General features: G+C 42.6%; 1 protein-coding gene across 1 annotated transcript in view; it reads right to left on the bottom strand.

Moving 5' to 3' along the window:
* LOC308280582 (neural cell adhesion molecule 2-like) overlaps positions 1 to 25569 on the bottom strand; it is a gene marked incomplete at both ends in the record, with an annotated part of 169624 nt that overhangs the window by 9880 nt on the left and 134175 nt on the right. The window contains one exon of the mRNA XM_080720911.1: positions 5142 to 5349. Coding sequence (XP_080577037.1) covers positions 5142 to 5349 — 208 coding nt within the window. The remainder of the gene's footprint in view (positions 1 to 5141; positions 5350 to 25569) is intronic.

The raw sequence follows: 25569 nt of genomic DNA, 5'->3' as shown, positions 1-25569 counted from the left end.
TGACAACAGCACTGTCTTGGTTTAACTGAGGACAGCACAGGACAGGGAGAGAAAACACCCACCTGATAAGAGCCAGATTCACATATTGATCAGCATTTAAGTAACTCACACAATAGAAAGGAATCCATCCCTTACATTGTTGTGTGATAAATGTAACTGGTTAATGTTAAATTACGTTCTGATCTGTTTGTGTTCATTATAACAGCCACAGGAAAGATACATTGTTTCAGATTGTTCCAGATTATCCATTTGCATTGGAATGCACCCATAATAAAGACACAGCAGAGGCCTGTTCTGCTCTGTCCTGTTATTTTACTATTTATTAATGAATGTCACTAATACAATACAGGAGAAGGCAGATTTCTCTACTAGGTTTTATACTGTGTGATGTGGTGGACATTTCTGTAGATTACGAGTTGAGTGGGCAATATCCATGTCTAGGCCACATATATTGTTATGGTAATATGCTTAACTACTTAGAAACTGGCACCCATTGGTCATTATCAATTGAATAGGCTGATCCCAAATTAATGCTCTATTTCCCCTAGAGCAGCTACATGTCTCAAATAGATAAAATAAATGATAATTGTCTGTTCTGTGAAAGATAAGAGTATGTTATAACTGTCTGTCCAATGGCAGCTGTGAGTTAAGTCACGTTTTGTGTTCCTTTAACTTAACTCTTTGAATTAGCTTGGCTCTCTTTTTAACTCATGAATGCAAAAGCAGTCTTCTAAAGTAACCATAACAATGAATTTGCCTTTTAAATAATGTTAAACCACAAAGTAATAAAACACTTGGCTTCAACTCAAAATAGTAACCTTGACTTAATGTCTAGTGAACAAATGGACTCTTTAGCTACAAGAAAAGGCACACAATAACTCCACACAACTGAGTTTTATATAGAAATAAATATTTATAGAGCATGTAAACAGCATTTAGGTTCAAAGCCTGGGCTGTGAAAATACCCCTCTTCCTTCAGGAATAATATCACAACACTGTAAGTGCAAAATAAAATATATATAATCTTCCCACAGTTAATATTAAAATAATAAACACCCATTAGACGTCTCCCTTTGAGTCACTTAATGACAGACAATTATAATAATTTGTGGGCCTACACACTCACACACAAAAGCCAGCAAAATGAACTACTACCTAAGTTAACCTTAACTTGTGTCAGACTTGAATTCAAATGCAAGAGCAGCTTTATATAAATGTAGTAGTAGTAGTAGTAGTAGTAGTAGTAGTAGTAGTAGTAGTAGTAGTAGTAGTAGTAGTGTTATGAGAGGGAAGGTGATTTGTTCAGACTAGCAGGGACTTAGGTGGGACAGTTAACAAAGCATTATCCAGTTTCTGTCTATTGTTGATCCCTCCCCCCACCACCACTCTGATTGGTCCATCAGACTCATTGTGAGTATTTAACATAGTTCTGCTTAGCTCCATGACACAGTCATGACACAGTTCCAGGTGTGCAAGTTCCTGAGGCTGAACTCTCTTCTTGACTAAAGGTGAAGTATAAATAGATAGATAGATAGATAGATAGATAGATAGATAGATAGATAGATAGATAGATAGATAGATAGATAGAAGGTTGATGCACCAATTGATGCAGGTTAGAGTTGTCCTATCTAAAAAAAGAAGGTAATATTTTAATTTTCCATCAAAAAATACATACAATAGAGATCCAATTTGTTTTTTTTAGATTGATAGGGTACTATTGGCAATTATAAAATACCAATTGATGCAGGTTAGAGTTGTCCTATCTAAAAAAGAAGGTAATATTTGAATTTTCCATCAAAAAATACATACAATAGAGATCCAATTTGTTTTTTTAGATGGATAGGGTACAATTGACAATTATAAAATACCAATTGATGCAGGTTAGAGTTGTCCTATGCAAAAAAGAAGGTCATATTTGAATTCTCCATCAAAAAATACCTACAATAGACATCCAATTTGTTTTTTAGATGGATAGGGTACAATTGGCAATTATAAAATACCAATTGATGCAGGTTAGAGTTGTCCTATGCAAAAAAGAAGGTAATATTTGAATTCTCCATCAAAAAATACATACAATAGACACCCTTTTTTTTTTTTTTTTCACGGAGAGCAGACAGCAGACGTCTGAAGGGGAACACACACTAGACACATCGGCTGCACGGAGGCGCCGCGTCAAAACATACGGCCCCGTTATTTTCAATGAACTTGACTCCGCTCCGAGTTCCAGCCAGACGCGGTAGCCTCCAAGCCACGTCTTTGGGATCAAAGACGCGATTGTAGTGTCCAAGCCCCGTCTTTGGGCTCAAAGACGCGGTCCAAGCCCCCAAAGACGCGATTGTAGTGTCCAAGCCCCGTCTTTGGGCTCAAAGACGCGGTCCAAGCCCTGTCTTTTGGCTCAAAGACGTGATTGAAACGAGATTCGCATCTGGAGCCGCAAGAAAACGTGTTTCACAGTGCTTAGAAATAAAGAGTGACTGAGGCGGGGATCGAACCGGCAACCTCCGGTCAACAGGGCGGCCACTCTAGTGACTGAGCTAAACGTTCTGCTCTGTGCCATGAATCCAGGCAGATATAACCTGCCTTTTTTTTTTTAATGCTAAAAAAAAAAAGAAACGAAAAGATATATTTTCGCACTAAAAACGTTATGACACACTATAATGCCGACAATATGGTAGAATATAGCATGTTCCATTGACAATAAATAATAGTAAAATGTATCTAATAGATACAAGGACAGCACACAGCAGACTTTGCGGGTTACATGTCTCCTTTACGGCCACACCGAGTTCCAGCCAGACGCGATTCCAAGCCTCGTCTTTGGGATCAAAGACGCGATTGTAGTGTCCAAGCCGTGTCTTTGAGGTTAAAAGACGTGATTGAAACCGAGAATCGCGTCTTGAGCCGCGGTTTCGCGTCTAGAAGACGCAAAGACGTGATTGAAGTGATTGAAACCGAGAATCGCGTCTTGAGCCGCGGGAGCTCCGTCCTGGACGCAAAGCTGCGTCTTGACCGCTATTTAAGCACTGACGCGTCATGAGACGGGTCATAAGACCCGTCTTCAGACGCGGACGCAGTCTGCGACGGCTCTTGCTGCTCATGGGGCGTTTGATTATGGCTCCCTGCGTAGCACAGCTCACATGAGCATGTCATGTATATTTCCCATTGACTTACCATTGTAAGTTACGTGACGCGTCACGTGACGCGACCAGATCAGATGCGACCAGATCAGATGCTCCAACAATGCCAGCTCTCCAATGAAAACTACGTGTGAACCTGTAAAGGTACACGTTTTGGTGTAAAGGTTACATGCTACGCTTAACTTTAATGCGAAAACGTGTACCTTTACAGGTTCACACGTAGTTTTCATTGGAGAGCTGGCATTGTTGGAGCATCTGATCTGGTCGCATCTGATCTGGTCGCGTCACGTGACGCGTCACGTGACTTACAATGGTAAGTCAATGGGAAATATACATGACATGCTCATGTGAGCTGTGCTACGCAGGGAGCCATAATCAAACGCCCCATGAGTGCCAAAACTCTCACGTACGCGTACCTCATACCCCCGAGCGTGACTGAACTTGTGGTTGCGTCATGTAGTTTCCCATTGACTTAAAGTGGTTACTCGTGTACGCGTGTACGCGTGTACGCGTGTACGCGTACGCGTACTTGGTCACGCGTTCACGCGTAATGGTACGCGTTGCTGCGCAATTCGGTGAGATTAAAGGCATTGAAGGAGCCCCATACGCGCACACACACACACACACACACACACACACACACACACACACACTTGTTCGATGTTTTCATAATAACACCAGCCATGCTGCTGTGTGGTTTTATCAACATGTTGTGAGATGCATTGTTTTTTTATTGCTATGAAACAGCATCTATATTATTATAATGAAAGTCATGAAACAGACTATCATTTAACAGCAATATTAATACCAATAAGAGGTCTATTAGCCTATTCATATATCCAGCCATACAGACAGACAGACAGACAGACAGACAGACAGACAGACAGACAGACAGACAGACGTTCTGTCTGTGATCACATGCTGTCTTCTGCTATCATTTAACATGGATCTTCTCAGGGTGCGCAACCTCTTTCATACTGTAGCCTATGTCAAGTTTGCAACAGAGCCAAATATAAATTGCTAGATATCTAGAAACGCTCGGGAAGAAATCGCAGAGCGCTATAATCGCAGCCAGATCTTCTCGCAGTGCTTTTCACACACAACGAGCGAACAAAGCCCGATCTTGCAGCAGATCGCCGTTTTTGTCGGCGAGAGCCAAAAAATTGTCGGTGACAGCACACTCGTCTCAAAAAGTCGGGCAGTGTGTTGGAGCCCAAATTCATACCGAGTGTAACGCCCGGGATTCGAACCTGGGTCTCCCGCGTGAAGTCTAACATCTTAAATATCAGACCAAAGGGATATAACATACTACTGACCATGATGCAGGCATGATAATGACATGATACTGACCATGATACTAGCGTGACACTGACCATGATCAGGGGTGTCGCACCCACATTCTGGGCCCTGGGTACAAGGATTCACTCACATTTTGTGTTTTAACTATTGAAAAATAGCAGATATACAAGCTCACAGCTGCGAGCTTGTAGATCTACCATTTTTTTTTAAATCGTGAAAATGCGTGCAAGTCTTTGAATATTTCAAATCCTTCTAAGGTTTTTTGAAAATGTTTCTATGTCAGTGGTTCTCAAACTTTTTCATGTGAAGGACCCCTATAATTATGTATTTGGCCAGAGACCCCCATCTCAAAATATTTAGTTCTAGGGACCCCCCAGAAGCAAAACTTGAGTTACAAATGATCACTTAAAAAGTACATATATTCGAATTTTTGCATACATTTTCACGACTTAGATTTGCATACATTTTCATGACTTTAAAAAAATAGCAGATCTACAAGCTCGCAGCGCGGCACTCGGTGCCGCGCTGTGAGCTTCTATATCTGCTATTTTTTCAATAGCTAAAGTATAAAATAATTCCAGGCCCCTCCACCTTGGGCCCTAGTAACTCAGTCCCACTCCCCCCCCCCCCCCCTCCCCTCCCCCCCACTGTGACGCCCCTGACCATGATACAGAAACCAGTGAAAACGGTAATCAAAGGACTCACAGGTAGGCTGCTTTGCCCTCCTCCATCTCTTTCCCCTTGCCACTGGTGGTGGTCTTCTTGCTGCACAGGGTGCGCGTGATGCACATCAGGAGACCACACTGGCGTAGGAAGAAGCAGCTGATGTCCACCAGCACCAGGAGCAGCAGCAGAGCCCCCAGGCCCAGTCCTACCACCACCCCCAGGCCCAGGCCGCTGAACAGGGATTCTGCTGAGACAGGGAAACACACACGCACGCACGCACAGAGGAAGAAAACACTGTCAACAATGCTTGTTTGTCAGGCACGTGCAGAACCGAAAAAAACGGGACTGTAAGCTGGAACAGTGAAAACAGTGACTGGAAGAAATAAAATCACCCTGCAACAGCAAGTGGACCCAAACAAGAATTGACACAGTCAATATATAAGCAGGTTAAATCCAACATGGCGAAAACCATTTAGCAGCTCAAAAGTGAGCGGACAGCAGCCAGAAAATCCTTCACACGTCTAAGGAACAATATCATCAGAACTCACGACAGCATGTCAGAAGACCAGCTCCGAGATAGCTTCAATAGAATCACCATTGAAGCCGGGAATGTCATGGAAACAAATGACGAAGTCATGGCAGGTGTTGTTGAACAAGAGGAGGCAAAGCTGCAGGCGAAGGAGAGTCAGTTAAGCTGACTGAACAGCAAAACGCTGACATAGCAAAGACCGTAAAAGAATGTGATGAAAAGCTGAAGGAAGTTGGAGAGCTACTTGGAAAAACACTCTGGACAAAGTTTGGAGATGAACTGTGCACAGCTGTAGAACTAGCAGAGCCCCTGGCCTTTTATCAGTCTGTAAAAAGTGCCCTCTCCAGACCATGAATGCAGTTTTTACTATATGGTAAAAGAAATGCAAATGACCCCTTTTCATATCCATACCTGAAAGCAGCGTTCAACTCTCCTGAACTTCAATGCAGCATCTTATGTTGAAAGAATTGCCCTCACTGTCCAGAAATCCACACCACCATCTCCAGTATTGCCTTTTTTATGCTTAGTTTAGTGTGTTATGAAGTACCGAAATATTTATATAATAATATTTTCAATATTTTCTCCAAAAGGCCCTTTTAGAAATGTCAGCCCCTGCCTCTCTAACATTCTCTGCACGTCCCTGTTGTTTGCCACCAATATGAGTGGTAGTTGTGCTTTCTAGGTGTGTTAGGTGTGTGTGTGTGTGTGTGTGTGTGTGTGTGTGTGTGTGTGTGTGTGCGCGCGCGTTTGAGTGTGAGAGAGACAGAGACAGAGACAGAGAGAGAGAGAGAGAGAGACAGACACAGGGCTGTGTGTGTGTGTGTGTGTGTGTGTGTGTGTGTGTGTGTGTGTGTGTGTGTGTGTGTGTGTGTGTGTGTGTGTGTGTGTGTGTGTGCGTGCGTGTGCATGTGCATGTGCGTGTGCGTGTGCGTGTGCGTGTATGTGTACGTGTGTGTGCCTTGGAAATACTTGTTGTGTGCGTGTTTTGGAAAATACGGTTGAGATACAATGCGTGGGAAAATGCCACCGGCACCATCTGTGCCCACTTTATATGCTGATTTCTGAAGAGGAAGAACCGAAAATTCGATCTCCATAATTGTTCTCAATGTCATGATCTCCCAGTTGACCATGGAGGACCTCGAGTCTTTTTTCTGCACGATTAGAATACACATTCAAACACATTATATTCTCCTGTAATTTATATACTGCCAGAATCCACCTGGTTTGTGTGTGATTTTGTCACCTGGACCCCAGGACAGGGGTGTCACACCAAATTCTGGGCCCTGGGTACAAGGGATTCACTGCGGGCCCCCCATGAATGTTCTTCATAGGGGGAGGGGGTTTAACCCATTTAGACCGGGATCGCATTATTACGCGTTATGTTGTGCTTTAACTAGAGTGCCGCGCTGCAAGCTTGTAGATCTGCTATTTTTGAACAATCGTGAACATTTGTGAAAGTCTTAAGAAAATTTCAAATCCTTCTAAGGTTTTTTGAAAAACCTATGTTTCTATGTCTATGTCAGTGGTGCTCAAACCTTTTCATGTGAACAACCTCCACAATTATATGTGGCCACGGACCCCATCTCAAAATGTTTAGTTCCAGGGACCCCCCAGAAGCAAAATTTTAGTTACAAATGTTCCATGAAAAAGTGAGATGTTTTTCGTCAAAACTCTGGAATTTCAGCGGGTGTGGCGGGTGTGAATGTCAGCCCCTGTGGGGGGTATTTATATGCAAATATTGTGGCCAATGGCATTGTAATACTAAACAATAGAATCCAATGGTGGTGTTTAGGTGGTAGGGGGAGCTAAAATAAAATGATTTAAACCTTTTTTTGGATGAAATACAAACGTTGTAATATTACAACCGTGGGCCTTAGAGGGTTAAAAAAGATTTGCACACATTTTCACGACTTTTCAAAAATAGCAGATCTACAAGCTTGCCGCGCTGTGAGCTTGTATATCTGCTATTTTTCAATAGGTAAAGTATAAAATAATTAAGGCCACTCCACCTTGGGCCCTAGTAACTCAGTCCCACTTTCCCCCTTTTGACGCCCCTGCCCCAGGAAATGAGAGTGAATAGAGAGAGGAAAAACATATTTTTTGTTGTTGTGCAGTGTAAACCTTGTTCAGCCCTCCTTCGAAATAGATGCCAAACACTTTGGCTCCATTTACAGCTAATGAAAAAGGCCAGCGCTTTCCGCGCTGCCCTGTGCTACAGACTGCATGACCTCTCAGTTATAGAGATAAGTATATTTTTACCCTTTAAGCCCCCGGATGATGCCTCTTCTAAAATATTGAATTATCCATATGCTCCGACAGGCTACACCATATGCAGCAAAATATAAGTATAATGCTTCTCACTTTCCTTCAGAGCAGGAACTGCAGTGCATAGACCACTAGCCTGACTCTCAGCCTGAATTGACATTTTGTTTCACTTCATTATGCAGTCTGAAGTTGGTTCCACCCAGGGCGATTGCTGGGATGGGCGTTGCCAAAGAGGCAGTCTTCTGCGATTGGTTCACCGTCTGACCAACATGACGTAGTGTTGTTATGTGTGGCTGGCTAGTGGCTAGCCTGTTGCTTGCTAGTGCTACTTGCTAACCAAAGAAACAGCAGGAATAGGAATTAGTAATCAAACACAACATAACATGTCTGCTACTGATGTTTCATAGCGAGATCGATATGATCGCATTTTACCGCGACGCGATGTGTGCGGTCCCGTCCGGCGGCGGCGAATTGCACATGAGTTCTGGTAAATCCTCACCCACGCTGATCACAAGACGCTGATTCATGATGCTGATTCGCCGTACGGATTTTCGAACGAGGAAAGCCTCTTCAATGAGAGCAATTCTAGACCCCTGAATCGACAAAACAAAAATTTAAAGGGGTGTGGCTAGCGATTCAGGGTCTGGAACCACAGTGAGTGCAATCAATCTGTAACATAAAATACATTATATTATACCAGTAAGACTCCCTAATTGGGAGATAATCGACCGTCAGGTCGCATACACAAACTTTAGAGGGCAATGGTAGCCAATCAGGAGGGAATATGGGAAATGGGACAGATCCATGTTGACTAGAGATACTGTGTACCACTTTGTGTCCAAAAATGTGTTTTTCAAAAATCGGCCTGATGGTGGCGCTAAATGGGACAGATCAATGTTGATGACATGACTCTAGACATTCTGTGTACCGCTTTGCGTGATTTTAGGGCAAAATTTGTAGGAGCAGTGTCCAAAAATGTGTTTTCCAAAAATCGCCCTGATGGTGTTGCTAAATGGGACAGATCCATGTTGATGACATGATAGACATACTGTGTACTGCTTTGCATGATTTTAGGGCAAAATGTGTAGGAGCAGTGTCCAAAAATGTGTTTTGCAAGAATCGGCCTCATGGTGGCGCTAGAAGAGGGGCATGTAAGAAATGAGGGGTGGAGGTTGTGGTTTGCCAGCCAAGGAGTGTGTGTGCAACGTTTGGAATGGATAGGGGCAACGGTGGCGGAGATATGAGTAAGGGGAGTGTGTGACGTGACGGACAGACTGACTGACAGACTGACAGACAGCAGGTGGAGGTTTTGATAGTAACTGCGACCCGACGGTCGCAAAAAGGCACAACACATTTGAAAACACTGGACCATGTGTAATTATGCCATGGCCCCCTAGAGGTCTGTGGACCACCGGTTTCGAAACGGTGGACCAACGGCAGTGGCCGGCGGGTCGATGTGTTATTATGATTAATGTACACCACAACTATATGTGCACCATATGTGCAACACAGTGTTACTACTATCGGCATGCTCGTGGGTGCGAGCAGCGCTCCAGTCCTTTTACAGTGGCATTCAGCTCGTCCAGGGCTAGAGATGTATCAGCCTGCTGGGGGACGTAAACAGTTGCGAGGGAGGACTGAGCTGAACTCTCCTGGGAGGTAGAAATGTCTGCCTTTGATGGTCAGCAGCTCCAGAACGAGCGAACAGTGTGTTGTTAAAGCACAGACATACCGTGGCCCGCGGAGAGTTATCCATAAAGCTCCCCTCCTCGACTTAACAGGCATGCTGGGCTCCAGCCACGTCTCGGCGAACGCCAGAAAACACAGCAGTACCTAATGTCCTGTTGTTGTTTAATCCGTGAGCGCAGCTCATATAAAGCAGATTGTTTTCCAGGGACTGAACATTTGCAAGCAGAACGCCCGGGCAGATGAGATTTGTTGTTTCTCCGTTGGGTTTTGTGGAGCCCCGGCGTGCTTACTGTACCTCTCTCGAGTCTTCTTTTTCTTTTTTTTTACAAGTAAACAAAGGACCCAGGGGAACGCATCTCTGAAAGTGTTTGTCTATCATACTGAATATATGATAGCACCAAATGTGCAAAAAAGTAATACAGAGTAAATCCACACATGTTTGCTGAGTTGACTCAGAGCCCTCGGGGCACACCGGCAGAAGAGAGCAGATGCAAGCGGACAAGCACATTAATACTGTAAGGCAGGGGTGGGCAACTTTGATGATGGCGAGGGCCACTATATTTCCACCTTCACTCCAGAGGGCCGCAATGCATATATTGCTACGTCCAACTTTGTCATTCTAGTATCTCATACAAAAAGAAGCAAAAATAGCAGATCTACAAGCTCAAAACGCATCGCGCTGCGATGCGTTTTGAGCTTGTAGATCGGCTATTTTTGCTTCGCGTTGCTCTGCGTCGCGTTGCTCTGCATCTTGACGGCGTCATTGACGCCTTCACGTTGACGTCCGACTGGCTCCACTGTGCGTGAATTTGGATATTTCAATCAAAGATCAGATGAGGATATGAGCATTATCAACTGCGGTATATGCCTAAAAAAATAATAATTCATACTGTGTAAAGTGACGGAAAAAAGTAGCAGATCTACAAGCTCACAACACGTCGCATGCATGAGTCAGGACTGGAGTCAGGACATGCTGTTTTGTGACTGTGAGCTTGTAGATTGGCTATTTTCGGTGCACAAGCGCCACCACGATAATGTATAAAAATCTGTCTTTAGTGTTCAGACTCAGTCACTCACTGCTGACCTGTTTTAGGAGGAAGAAATGAGAAAGGAGTTGTTTCCAAGCCTATTGTGTTATACATAATTTGATCCAAAGACCACTGGCTACATTAAAAATATGCTTTTTGGGACATCTCACCATTGTGAATGACATGAATGGATAGCCAACGGCATAAAAGCACGTATACATATACATTTAAATGCAATGCAATTACATTTAATCATAATTTATACATGACTGGACGTTGTGGACGCCGTCAAAAAATTGAACCGGGGCGATTTTTCGAGTTTGGACGCCCTTCATTGATTAAAACCAGAGCGTTCCCAGCGTTGCCGTTGACGCGACGCTCAACACTTGCAGTGGAGCTGGGGGGTTAGGGGTTAGAGGGAAAAAAAGGAGACGTGATGGCATCAAACACAACACAAGTGCATATCTCCTTATATGGGCCGTTCTGTCCGTGATGTTAGTTACGGTATCTCCATACATGGAGTTCCATGCTCACACACGCACGCACGCACGCACACGCACACACGCACACAAAGCCAGACCTATATGTCTGAATTTAGTTCAATTTTTAGTCTTGAATAACTCAGCTTTAAAAAAAGAAAAATAGAAAAGACAAAACCTTTCTGATCCTCAATTCTAATTTTCTAGCTCTAATGACCCTTTTACATGCCTCTGATTGGAGCAGTGATATATATAAGGGCCCTTAGAAGTATTATTCGATTGGCTTGAAATTGCTAGTCATCCGACTTGTTGCACCCGACCTGGTCGCCATTCATCTGCATCTCACCGACATTATCAGCTCATTACAGCTTCAGCGCTGATTGACTCTCCCCTGATTACATCTGAGGAGGCTCGTGCGGTCGATTTATGATGATTGAATGGGCACTCGCTGATTGGGGAAGTTAGCAGGTGCTAATGCTTTGTGGGATAAACATGATCATTAGTGGATATCGTCGCTGTCGAGTGAAAACCTTGTATGTCCAAGACCGTTTGTTTTGTATTTATCATTTTAAAATGATCTAAACTAGTGAAAACAGCCGATCTACAAGCACACAACGCCTCGCGGTGCGAGGCGTTGTGTGCTTGTAGATCTGCTGTTTTCACTACTTTTGTGCGACGGCCTTGTATGATGAAGCAGGGCTTTACTTTGCGAAAGAACGTACAAATTTGAAACTTGGAGATACGAGGTTTCCACCCGACGACGACGATATGTGACTAGGGAGGGGCATTTCCTGAGTGCTCAATTTAATCTCCTTAAAGGAGCGAGTGAAAGAGAAAGTTTGTCTGGAGGAAGTCAAGAGAGAAGTAAACATCATCATTAAATCTTATCTGGTAGTTTGCGGAGTATAGTGAAGCGGCAGGGGCAGGGGCGTCACAAGGGGGGAAAAAGTGGGACTGCCTAGGGGCCAAGGTGGATCTGCTATTTTTGAAAAGTCGTGAAAATGTGTGCAAATCTTTGAATATATGTATTTTTTTAAGAGAACATTTGTAACTGAAATTTTGCTTCTGGGGGGGGGGGGGGTCCTTCACATGAAAAGGTTTGAGCACCACTGACATAGAAAAAAAAAAACTAAGAAGGATTTGAAACTTTTCAAAAATAGCAGATCTACAAGCTATTTTTCAATAGTTAAAGCACAAAATAATGTGTAATAATGCGTTCCCAGTCTAAATGGGTTAAACCCCCTCCCCTTATGAAGAAGCTTAATATTCAGGGATCTCCATATACAGTATGGGCATAAAAGGGATTCTGTTAGTGTGGTTTCCCTGACATCACAGTGATGTCAGAGCGTGATGTCAGAGCGAAATCAAGAAATGTGTAGAAATCAAGCTTTGTTTTCACCAAAAGGCCCTATTAGAAATGTCATCCCCTGCATCTCTAACATTCTCTGCACGTCCCCGACGGAGATGTTTAAGTTCTCATTCTCTTCCTAATGGCTTGGCAGAGCTACAGTACTTATCTGGGGGAAATGGCTGTGTGGAAACAGGGCGCTACACTGCCCTCAGGTAGTTCCAAGACAAAGTCTAAATGGAGTGTCAGTACAGAACAAGCTTTTAAAGAGCAAAGCACCAGCACCTACAGTAAGTGTCTGTTGGGGTTGTAGAACAGAATGGGCCGTGTCTCTTCCACTATACAGTTAACTGAATGTATTGTTTTTGGCCTAGCTTGGTGTATAAGGTGGCAGGAGAGTGATGAGCAGGCCTGGAATTTCGTCATTTTAGGGGCAAGGCCACTTGGCCTTTGATGTTGTCCATTTTTTGAGGGCACAAAGGCCAAATGCCAGGGCAGGAAGGCCATCAAATAAAACAAGATTTTAGTCCGTTGAAAGAATTTTTGAATTTAATGTTTAGGGATGATAACCTAATCGTATTTACAATCTGATCCATGCTCAGCCCTGCATCAATCAAAGTCACTGGATTGGTTTAATGGGATGGGGACTTGGAGGAGTTAATATTTCAGAATCTAAAAAACAAAACAAAAAAAGAAAAAAAAAAAAAAAACACTGGTGTCTACATGACAAGCAAGAGACACTGGTGTCTACTGTCTACATATTGACCAGAAAGAGACAGAGGAGAAAGTGGTACAGTCAGCTGGGGCATTAAGGCCACTGTGGCCTCAGGTTATGCCATTGGTTTGAGGGGCACAAGGCCAAACTGAGGGGCAACAGCGGCCATGGCCTTCATGGCCTCCATGAAATTCCTGCCCTGGTGATGAGCCTGCAGAATCAATGTCTTTCTTTGTCTTATTAACATAGGCGGTGCTAGGGGGGTGCTTGCAGGTGCTTTAGCACCTCCAAAGAAGCCCATAGCAGCCCCGTAGCACCCCCAAGAAATGCTCAGCCAAATTTTTTTTTGTCATCAAATAAAATTATCTTTGTTGTCTCCACCAGCCGAAGGCAGGGGGAGAGTATGTTTTCGCCCCTTTCCGTGCGTGCGTGCGTGCGTGCGTGCGTGCGTGCGTGCGTGCGTGCGTCCGTCCGTCCGTCCGTCCTCCGAGTTTGTGTACAGCTAATCTCCGGCGCCGTTGGCCCGGTCGCCGCCAAAATGAGCACACACACTCCCTGGATGCCAATTCAGAACCTCTGCCCCACATTTTTCAAATGGCCCTGTTCTAGCGCCACCTTGAGGCCGATGTTTGCAAAACACATTTCTGTACACTACTCCTACATTATTTTGACCAAAAATCACGCAAATCGGTAGACAGTGTCTCTAGAGTCATGTGATCGACACAGATCTGTCTGATTGTCCATATTCCATCCTGATTGGCTGATATTGGCTTTCAAAGTTTGTAAGATTGGTCCATTTTGGACAAAATGCCTCAAATCACAAATGCAGAGTGCAATTAACATGAAATCGTGCACACACGTTCCCACTAGGCTGAGGAAGAAATGCCACTTCAAATTTTTTAAATCAGCCTCATGGTGGCGCTATAACAGGCCAATTCGTGGTTTTACCTATAACTATGATCAGTTTCAAACTTTGTAAGCGCACTCCCTGGATGCCAATTCAGAACCTCTGCCCCACATTTTTCACATCAGCCTTTTATAGCGCCACCAGGAGGCCGACTTATGTAAGACACATTTTTGGATATTACTCCTTCAGATTTTACCCAAAATTAACACAAATCAGTACACAGTAGGCTATCTCTACAGTCATATGATCAAGACGGATCTGTCCCGTATTAAATATTCAATCCTGATTGGCTAAGATTGGCCTCCAAACTTTGCAGGATTGATCCGTTTAGATCAAAATGCCTCAAATCAAACACAGTGTGCAATTGTAATGAAATTGTGCACCCACAATCGCAAAAGGCCAAGGAAGAAATTACACTACAAAATGTTCAAATCAGCCTCATGGTGGTGCCATGAAAGGTCTAGGATTGGTGAAGAACACATGCCACCCTTTTTACATTGGCCTATTATAGCATCACCAGGACACGTGGCTGGTGGAGACCTGTGCTCGGAAGAGCACTTCTTCTAGTTCAAATCTGTGACATTGGTGAAACAAAGATTCCTGCCCACTAGAAGTCCTTCATGATAAGTTAGGAGAAAAATTAAATGTGCCAGAAATTATCAGTATCTGCATTGTGTGCAGCCTATATCCTATACTATACTATATCACTCCTTTTGTTGATGGTATTACCATTTATTTAAAGTTATACCATGTAACTTTTTTTATAAAACAAATCTTAAAATTGTCCTAACTGTTAAATCGCTAAAGTTTTAGAACACCCACTCATCCGTTATTTTCAGCTTCTGAAGCCTTCTCTTTATATGTTTTCTTCTTAGCAGTGACAGGGACGGGATTTCCCGGCAAAATGACGTAATCTGCATCATCTGTTTACGTTGTGTATACGTTGGCCAATCACATCGCAGATCATACACACATGATACACTACCGGCCAATAACCGACTCTTCAGGAAGTAGCTTCCCTCAGCAACCAGTGTTTACGATGGTGAAGGATTCTTAACCTCTTATTCCCCAAATCCTGCTCAGAAAATTACGTTCTACCACTCCATGGATTCGTATCGGTTGCGGTGGTTTGCGGCGCCGCTCCGGTGGTCCGCGGCGGTGGTCCGCGGTGACTCCGGGCGAAAAACGGGCGAAAAAAGCAATACCGCGACTGACCACTAGTTTAGCAACTTACACAGTATAGCTTTAATGTGACTTAACACTTGTGATGCGATACTTGAATGGTACTGATTGAACAGTGATTCGCTTTGTCAATAATAGTACACTAGGTTTTTTTTTTCTTTTATTGGTTGTTTAACAGAATAGCGGATTTTGCACTGCAGCACAAGATATATTGTGTTTGTATACTGTATATAAAAAACACCACCATTAATAGCCAAGCTCCCTTCCAGCACCCCATTAAAAATTGTCTGGAGCCGCCACTGCTTATTAATCATTTGCACTGTATCATTTGTATATTATCTTATGTATACTAAACTATAGGGACTGAGTTAGCTCAGCGTGGATCTGCTATTTGAAAAGTCGTAAAAATGTGTGCAAATCTTTGAATATAGTATATGTATTTTTTAAGCGGACATTTGTAACTCAAAGTTTGCTTCTGGGGGGGTCCCTGGAACTAAATATTTTGAGATGGGGGTCCGTGGCCAAATACATCTATTTGGGAAAAGGTTTGAGCACCACTGACATAGAAACGTAGGTTTTAAAAAAAAACCTTAGAAAGATTTGAAATATTCAAAGACTTGCACAAATGTTCAAAAATAGCAGATCTACAAGCTCGCAGTGCGGCACTCGGTGCTGCACTGTGAGCTTGTATATCTGCTATTTTTCAATGGTTAAAGCACAAAATAATGCGTAATAGCGTTCCCAGTCTAAATGGGATAAAACCCCTCCCCCTATGAAAAACATTCATGGGGGGCCCGCAGTGAATCCTTGTACCCAGGGCCCAGAATTTGGTGCGACACCCCTGCCTATCATGTCTCACATGTTTCCTGTCTCCATACACTCTCCTATATAGACTGTGCTTAAGCCTTGGACAGAGAAAGATAATAGCCTAAAGCATACATGGGCAACTGGCGGCCCGGGGGCCACATGCGGCCCCCACCTTCACTTAATGCGGCCCACAGGTTAATACCGGAATACTGAATATATTATTGATTTCAGCTGTTACAATTCCAAACATGACCGGCTTTAATTCCTTCAGTCTATATTAGTAGCTTAATGACTAGTATAGTAGTATTAAAATGTCTTTTATGTCCAATGTATTTGTATTTAGGTTCATAAAGTTAACATGAGTATAACTAAATGCGTTGGAATTAAATCAAAATGTTACATTTCAGGATTCCAATAAAGAAATAACAAAAAATAATTCAGGATTCCAATTCAAAAGAAGCAAAAATAGCTGATCTACAAGCTCAAAACACATCGCAGCGCAATGCGTTTTGAGCTTGTAGATCTGCAATTTTTGCTTCTATTGTTTTTGCTTCTATTGTATGCGATACTAGAATGACGTAGCAATATGCAATGTGGCCCTCTGGAGTGAAGGTGGAAATATAGTGGCCCTCTCCATCATCAAAGTTGCCCATCCCTGGCCTAAAGCCTTCCTTGGAGGAACAGTTAATTTCACTTTGGGCGAGCTGTTTTAGTATATTTTCTTACATATCAATTATCAACATCTGCATTAATACTCTACATCACAAATAGACATATACAAAATTGACATTTTAACTTGCAATACGAAAGAAAAGCTCAATAACGTCCACAACTATGTAACCCCATAAACATGAATGTTCTTGAAGGTTGTCAGGCTTTCTTTCCAATCCCTTTTGTATTTCAGTGTAGGCCCATCTCTGAGGATTAATCTGCAAAGAGCACTATTAATTAGCTGATGTAAAAATATTCTTACTGCCATGTCCATCAGGTTTATTGGCAATCAGATTTGTAAAAAGCAGTCAGTGGCAATCCCATCAAATAAACGCAATGCCATAAACAAGAAAAAGCAAAAGTTGTTCTTTTAGAGAGCTCGTTTAGTGGACAGCTCGCTTTGAATACAGATGACAGAACATAGCAGCCTCCCAACCAAGCAAGCCTCGTCTTTTTACATTCCATTGCTTTTTGATAAATAAGGGAATATGATTAATATAATAGGCAGAGATAAAAGCATCCATTTTGATTTGCTGGCATCATTTCCAGGAATGTCTCTTCCCCGCTGAGATAAAGTGCCTCTCTGGATAATCTCATGAATATCTTTGATGCCATTATTGTGTCCCGCACAAATAAAACCCAAGATGGTGCCTTATTTTTGCAATCAAGTGCTTTTATGAAGCATGACCAGCAGAAGAGCAAAAAGACCATGCGAGACAAACATCATGAAGAAAGTGTTGGCATTCGCACCGTCACAGGCTAGTAATGTCATGGCAACGTCACAAGAACAAATACAATCTGTTTTTGGTAATGCTCCTTATTACCCATAGACTATAAAACACTTGGACGTGCAAAGCCATTGCTTTCTATGCTGCGAAAATGATGCTTTTTTGTCCCTTGGGTGTCGCCATCATTGTTTTAATGGTACCCAAGGAATCATAAGGAATGCTATTGGCTGCCAACGGTCACGTGGAACCGCAGGGATACATGGGAGAATGTGTTGTTGAGCCTCCCGAAATAAAGCACACGAAGAAGAACACAGCCGGCTGGTATCAGTTTAGTTGTCCACGCAACTTTATCATGAATTTTAACATAAATGGGACCATATTGCTCAAAACGCATATCATGGTGATTGAAAGGCAGTTTTTCACTAGCAACAGGAACCATGTATTAGAAAATCAAAGAGGGAAATGACTGGGGTCCAATGGATTATGGATAAATATTCTTTTTGAACAGCGCAACTAGCGGCCAATCATGGGATCTTTCTGTTCCGCGAATGCTTCATGAATAATCCAGGCAAAAACACGCCTGGTATTACCTTATTTGAAGAACCCTAACAAAGAGGAGGGGGAGGGGACATTTTCTGAACCATTTAACCCCTATATTCTTTGTAAGACAAATTAAAATGTAGCAACTTTATTTTGTGGTTAACCTTTTTACTGTTAAACTGTGTTATTATCAAACATAAATATCAGAGGGTCTACATTTCCCAAAGGGAAATCCATATTTAATTCAGCCTGATCAGAAACCGGGATAAAACATATCCCTAGCAGCCAAATGAATGACCAGAGGGGGTACTGTATATCAAAAGCTGTGGCATGGATCCAACCGTCTCCCTGAACAAACCCAACACTTTAACGGTGTGTTTTGAGCTGAGAAGTATGAAAATTGCAAATCTTTCTCAAAACCTTGAAGAACCTTTCCCCAGAATTACAGTTTTAAGACTCATAATTCTACAGTCTAAAGCCCCTGATACACATAGCAATTGTGGTCCCATCCTCTTTTACAGTACACTTTAATTTTAATTTTAATTTTTAATTTTTACATTCTCTGGCACCGTCACCTGCCGCGGAACTGCAGCGGCAGACACTGCCGCACGACTGCTAGTTCGACCAGCAGTCCCGCCAGAAGGACCGGCGGCCGCCGCACGGACCGGCAGGTCCCGTGGCGGTAAACTGCCCGTCCGTGCGGTGGTGGCTGCCGCGGCAGTTACCAGCGATGCCGGTGCCAGATAATGTATTCGCTTTCTGCTATTCTGCCTCAGCCACCACCGCACGGACGTGCAGTTTACCGCTACGGGACCTGCCGGTCCGTGCGGCGGCCGCCGGTCCTACTGGCGGGACTGCTGGTCCTATCGCCGGCGATGCAGTGCGACTGCTGGTCGAACTAGCGGTCGTGCGGCAGTGTCTGCCGCTGCAGTTCCGCGGCAGGTGACGGTGCCAGAGAATATATTCGCTCTTTCTACTATTCTGTCTTTGTTTCTGTCTAATAAAATACATTAGCTCTAATTACCAACACATTATTTCTTATTATGGCTTTATTCTGTGTTATTATGTCTTATTATGTCTTAAAGTGTACTGTAAAAGAGGATGGGACCACAATTGTTTCATCAATATCAACCAGCAACGATCAGAGGGGTCAATTGGGTATGGGTAGTTGCCATACCTTGGCTAAAGGGGAAAAAAATAAAATGTACTAAAATAAATTCATGCCTGTCGATAAGGTATAGCAACATGACTGGTGTCTTTCACACGTGAAGGCACAAAAATATTAATCCAATGACGCTGCCAATGGCCATACCCTTGACGACTCTGGTCGTTGCTGGTTGATATTGATGAAGAAATTGCTATGTGTACCAGGGGCTTAAGCAAGACATGCACGATTTTGTAGTTCTGATCTGCTCACATGATAGGAAATACAACAATTCAAATGACCATCTATAGTTGCTGCATTTGGTCACGAATTGTAGAATAAGCTGTCTCTGTGTTAGGCCTGCCCTTTGCTTGTCCCATGATTTATTGTCTTTGTTACTGTGCCCTGTAGGCCTACCATCTATATCAGGGGTCGTCAACGTTTTCAGGCCAAGGACCCCTTAGTTGAGAGAGAGATGAAGCAGGGAGGCGTTGTGAGCTTGTAGATCTGCTATTTTTGGTTCTCAGAATATGGACGCTATAGGGTTCAAGTGGTTAATATAAAAAAGGTTTAGAGGACCCCCTCTAGTAACTTTGAGGACCCCCTGTTGATGACCCCTGATCTATATGTTGTGTCTTTGTCTTTGTTTTGTACTTTGTTCTCTTAATTTGGTATTGTGCAGCACTTTGATCTGTGTTGTTTTTGTTTGTTTGTAATGGGCTCAATAAATGAACTTGCCTTGACAGGAAGACTAACATTTATCAGTGCACCAATAAGTCAGCCTCACTTGCAATGGAATGCAAACCTAAATAGAGACACGGAATGTCATTTGAGGGTGGTAAAAGGAAAGCTTCAATTTCAGAGGACCAGAGGGAAGACGAATGAATTGCAAACAAACCAAGGACAACGTTGACATCGCTGACATTTTAGTTTAAGAGACAGAACAGCCGCGGAGAAAAGAAGAGAGGAGAGGAGAAAAGACGACAGAGTGGGGAAAAGAGGAGGAGGTCAGGAACTAAAAATAAGAGACAGGAAAGGTTGTAAAAGGAGGGATCAATAGAAGAGCGCAGACTCAACCCTCTGCAGATTCATAAAACAGAGGAAAGGAGAGATTGTGAAAGATAGAAGTCATACATACTGGTTTTGTATCACCAAGGACAGCCTACAGTATATGGCTTTCATCAGTGCAAGTGTATGTCGGTAGGTAGGTATAGTAGGGGTGTAACGATACATTTTAACAGCGATACGATACGCATCACGATACATGGTTAAAGATACGATACATGAACGATATTGGTTCATTCATGGCGATACGATTCAATTCAATGATTTAAAATCAATATGGTAACTATTTAGCAAAGAAATGAAATCTGTGTATAACATGTAAAATATCTATTATTATGGAAGTCCAACCGGGGAAGCTCCCCCCTGTCAGGTTATAAAAAGCGGCCTGCTCACTCCTCATGCACTGAAGGAAGCATGAGCTCAGTTCGGGGCTCTCCACAGGTTGGCAGAGGGAGAGCAGAGCCCAGGATTACAGCTTAGGCAATTGGCACTGGGTGAAAAATGGGTTGCAAAATCGTGGGTCATCTTACACAAAGTTCCATAGAGGGGGCACAAGAGGTATTGTTTATTTTACCCAGTGATGTACAAGTACAAAAGTATTGGTATATTGGTAAATTACACAAAGTAATTGGGTAATAAGTGGCGATGTGACACATTTGTGAGCTTGTAGATCGGCTATTTTCAAATAGCCTAGGTGTAAAATAGGGCTAAAGTGGTTTATGTATGTTTTATACTATTATAATTTATATCTGCAAAGTAACTAGTAACTAAAGTTTTCAAATGAATGTAGTGGAGTAAAAGTACAATATTTGGATCCGAGGTGTAGTGGAGTAGAAGTAAAAGTATTGGAAATTGGAAACACTCAAGTAAAGTACAAATACCTCAAAAGTACAGTACTTAAGTAAATATACTTACTTTACACCACTGGTTTTACCTGTGTACTCACAGCATGACACATCTTTCAACATGGCTCTGTATCCATTATTGTCTTATTAGCTAAACAAACACATTAAGCAAGAAGCAATTTCTTCCTCCCCTTTCCCTCACTTTGTCTTTTTCCAACAGCGCAGCTCAGTTCACTTACAATAGAGGACAGCCATTCAAAATGATCCATCTTAAGAGAGCGGACAGCCAATCAAAGTGACCCGCCTCGAGAGAGGACAGCCAATCAAAGTGATCCGCCTTAAGAGAGGACAGCCTTGAAGCTCACTGACAGCCTTGTTTTCTATTTGAGAAGCACTGCACACGCTCACAGGAGATTTAAACGCCAACAAATAAACATTTTGTTTGCCTGTTGGCACAATATATCTCCAAAAGTTATGAACAGATATGCATTCAACTTGGAGAAATATCATGGGTGCAGGCGTCAGGATTTAAAATGAAGCAACACGGAACTGAAAGTTCCTATGATTGGCCGCTAGTTGCGCTCTTCTGGTACCAGAAGCAACATGTTCTCCATAGGATTCCATTCTATTCCCCCGAATTTTTACATTTGATTTTCTTACCTTAACACATTGGCCGCCATTTTAACATTGACTGTATGGCTCTCCTGCCATTTTGTTTAATAAAAAAAATTATATATTTTTTTTACATTGACATTTTTCCTAAATTCTGTTTTTTTTCGACAATGTCATACAGTACCTGAAATGAAACAGGACAACCTCTAGTCTCACCAAAAAATAAAATAAATAAATAAAAAGCTTTTTTTTCTATAGTTGCAGCCATCTCAAAATAGCCATTTTTGACCAAAATCCAGCTATAATTGAAAAAACTGGAGATATTGACCTTTTTGTGATCGATCGCTTTTCAAGTGGATAACTCACTTGATATTTGTCTTTATGGCTTCAGGGATTATCAGATAAGTGTACTAATGTAATTATGTAATAGGATTTCTTTTTTTTTTTTTTTTTTTTTTCTGTTTAGAAAAATGCAGAGAAACATATTTTTATTGGTTATGTCTGACCATACACTCAGCAATTTCACATACTATATTGCAGTATAATTGGGGGCGCTTTCTCTCTGTCTCTATGTGTCTCGGATGGATTTTGATCTCTACAGGTGCACACACACAAATAGACATCAAAGGGGGCATGAGTCTTTTTTTCTAACATATATTTTTTCGAAAATAGCAGATCTACAAGCTCTACAAGCTCAACACATCGCTCTGTGACACATTGAGAGCTTGTAGAGCTTGTAGATCTGCTATTTTCACATTCTAGGACATAGTTAGAAAAATGTCTCCCCCTGCCCCTAAAAAATCCTCTGCACTGCCCTGCTAAACAGCTCTGGTGCGCGTCTTTGCTAACGAGGCAAGTTGATCTCTGTTGCGTCTTTTGAGGCTTCATCACAGTAGTTGTTTGTTTGGTGGTCCACGGACCGGCTGGTTCCCTGAGAAGTGTTGGCTGGAGACCAGGGTAGTGAGAGGACGGGGACCCCCTTCGTGATCGCCAGGGACCACTTCATTTGTCTCTGACAACTGGATGTCGTGTGAACTTATGTAACAAATGATCGATTGATTTTATAACTTATGTAACAGTTGATTATCGTGTTCCCACTGCTCTGCCTCTGCGGAGCGAAGCGTTGGGCGCGGACCCCCTATTGGTTCCGTTAGAAAGGCGACCAGGGACCCCCCTTTGCAAAGGACTGCTTGTGGACTAACATAACATTACAAAAAAATATATTATAGCCTGGATATATGGATTATAAACCTTGGAGTGGATTCTAATCAACCATCATCATTCTCAGGTATGTTTTAGAAGCATTTATATGGCGAATTGGCGATATATTTTTTGTGTCTTGAGAGAGAGAGAGGCAGATCTCTGATAGCACTATTTCTTTATGGGACTGTGTGCTGATCAGGGGGACCACTGGTGGTCCGTGGACCAGCCAGCTAAGAGATGTACACACACACACACACACACACACACACACACACACACACACACACACACACACACACACACACACACACACACACACACACACACACAGCTGTTCTAACACTTTTTTTCTTCTCTTTTTTTTCCGGCTGATAGCCTTGAGTGCTCAAATGCGTCACTTTGCCAGTTCACTGTGCGTTATGGGGAGATTTATACATTTGTATTGCAATGTATACATTATTACAGTCTTTTTTTCAAACACACTTACTTTGATGTGTGATATTTTTGGTTCTGGTTCTCACAGAAGGCTCAAAATTTGTCACGGGCTGTGGAAGAGTGTAATTAAACATTACATTATATAAAAGCAAATTCTCGGGACTATCGGGCCTGGCGGGGAACGACATAGGGATTTTCTCGGGACTATCGGGGGAGACGGGGAATGAGTTAATAAACATTGTCACAAGTACTTTATGGTTCCTGTCGCAAGTTTAAAGCCTTGATTCAATCACCATGATATGCGTTTTGTGAAAATATGGTCCAATTTATGTTATATTTGATGTTAATTAAAGTAGGGTATGCTGTACAGTAGGAGGGGCTTGTGATGGTTCTTCTTCGTGTGCTTTATTTGGCAAGCTCAACACCACATTCTAGTATCCCTGCGGTTGCATGTGACCGTTGGCAGCCAATAGCATTCATGATGGTACCAATTCTACCAATGAACGTTGATTTCTACAATGATGGCGACACCCATACAAGGGACAACAAAAGCGCCATTTTCGCAGCATAGAAACCAATGGCTTAACACTGTCCATATTTTTTTACAGCCTATGAGAAATATGTAGAAAGTCATTATTGGGCAAGGAAGCACTTATAGTATGCTGCTTTTCACACTTATTGGTCAGAACGGGTTGTAGCGAGGATGGGAGAGGGTGACTTCTCAAAAAGGCATGATGTAACTTCCTATTGGATTCATGCAACACCACACAAATGTTGGGAAAGGTTTGTCATGGGCTAAGAAAGAACAGATAGGCTACACGCTCACACCTCGTCACTGCCACGCCCTCACGTGGAACGTTCCCAAAGGGGGCAGGGATGTGCAGAGAATGTTAGAGAGGCAGGGTCTGAATTTTCTAAAAGGGCCTTTTGGTGAAAATATTGAAAATAGCAGACCTCCAAGCTCACAACGTGAGATTTTTGGTACTTATTCATGGTCTGGAGAGGGCACTTTTTACAGGCGGGTAAAAGGGCAGGGGCTCAGGTGCCATGGCATTGGTCCAAAATCTCATTGTTCCTACATCCCATTAGTCAGGATCTGGTGATGTTAACCTGGTGAAAAATACTATGCCTAAACCTAACCCAAACCCTAACCCTAACCTCAGTAAAACTATGCCTAAACCTAACCCTAAAACCTAACCCTAACTAAATTCGGACTAGAGATTTCGGACTAATGAGATTTTCGGACTTATGGGCTGTCCCCGGTGGCTCAAGCCCCCTTTAATGTCTATGTGTGCACCTGCCTGAAAGGGGGCCTACTGGGATGTCATTGGACTCGAGCTCAGAGCTGCTGACTCACTGGTTGAATCAAACATGAAGAGAAAACCCCAAGCCAAAAAAACTGCTGTGTTTGCTGGTTGGATTAAAGGCCAGCTAGGCTGTCCTCACTTCCGCTTTTTTTTAATTTATTATTATGTCCCCAAAGGAGGCTCTGTGTCTGTGGGGTGTCTCATCGGATTCTGCTATGAACCGCTGACTTGTTGGCTGAACCCCCCTGCCGCCAGCTCCTCCACAAATGAAGAGAAACCCCAGACTAAACCTCCAACTGCTATGTTTGCTTGTTGGCTTATAGGCCAGGCAGTCTGTTAGCCTCCCAGCTAAAACAAAATTCTGTGACATCTGGCATATTAAATCCTTGGCGTTAAGAGATAAGCGTACAAATGTGATAGACTCGTATAAGGGTCTATTTGGTTACATTTATACACTCTCAGACTCACGAATGGATAACTTAACACTGAGGATTTTACTGTTTATCCATCGCAAAAGAATAGCTCACTTAAATAATGGCACTGTTTAAAAGATACCGAAACGGTGACAAATAAGGCAGTAAAAAGTGTGAGGGGGGCCCTTTTTCTAAGTGTTCTTATCAAAGGGGATTTACTGCTAGCACCACAAACACTTTTGAGAGGGTGTATGTATGTTGATCTCTCTTCTTTTTTTCTTTCTTTTAAGATAAGCACCTTAATCCATTCAGAACGGGTACACAATGTTGTGTATCATTATTTTATACTTTAACTATTGAAAAATAGCAGATATACAAGCTCACAGCGCAGCACCGAGTGCCGCACTGTAAGCTTGTAGATCTGCTATTTTTGAAAAATCGTAAAAATTTGAATTTTGACCCGATTCTATAGGTGTCTTTTGAATCCTTCAAAGGTTTTTTGAAAAACCTATGTC

Source organism: Nannobrachium achirus, assembly GCF_963921795.1.
Source record: "Nannobrachium achirus genome assembly, chromosome: 24".
In the NCBI taxonomy this organism is placed as follows: domain Eukaryota; kingdom Metazoa; phylum Chordata; class Actinopteri; order Myctophiformes; family Myctophidae; genus Nannobrachium; species Nannobrachium achirus.
Note: the sequence above shows the minus strand (reverse complement) of the source record. Positions and strands in the feature narration are given on the sequence as shown.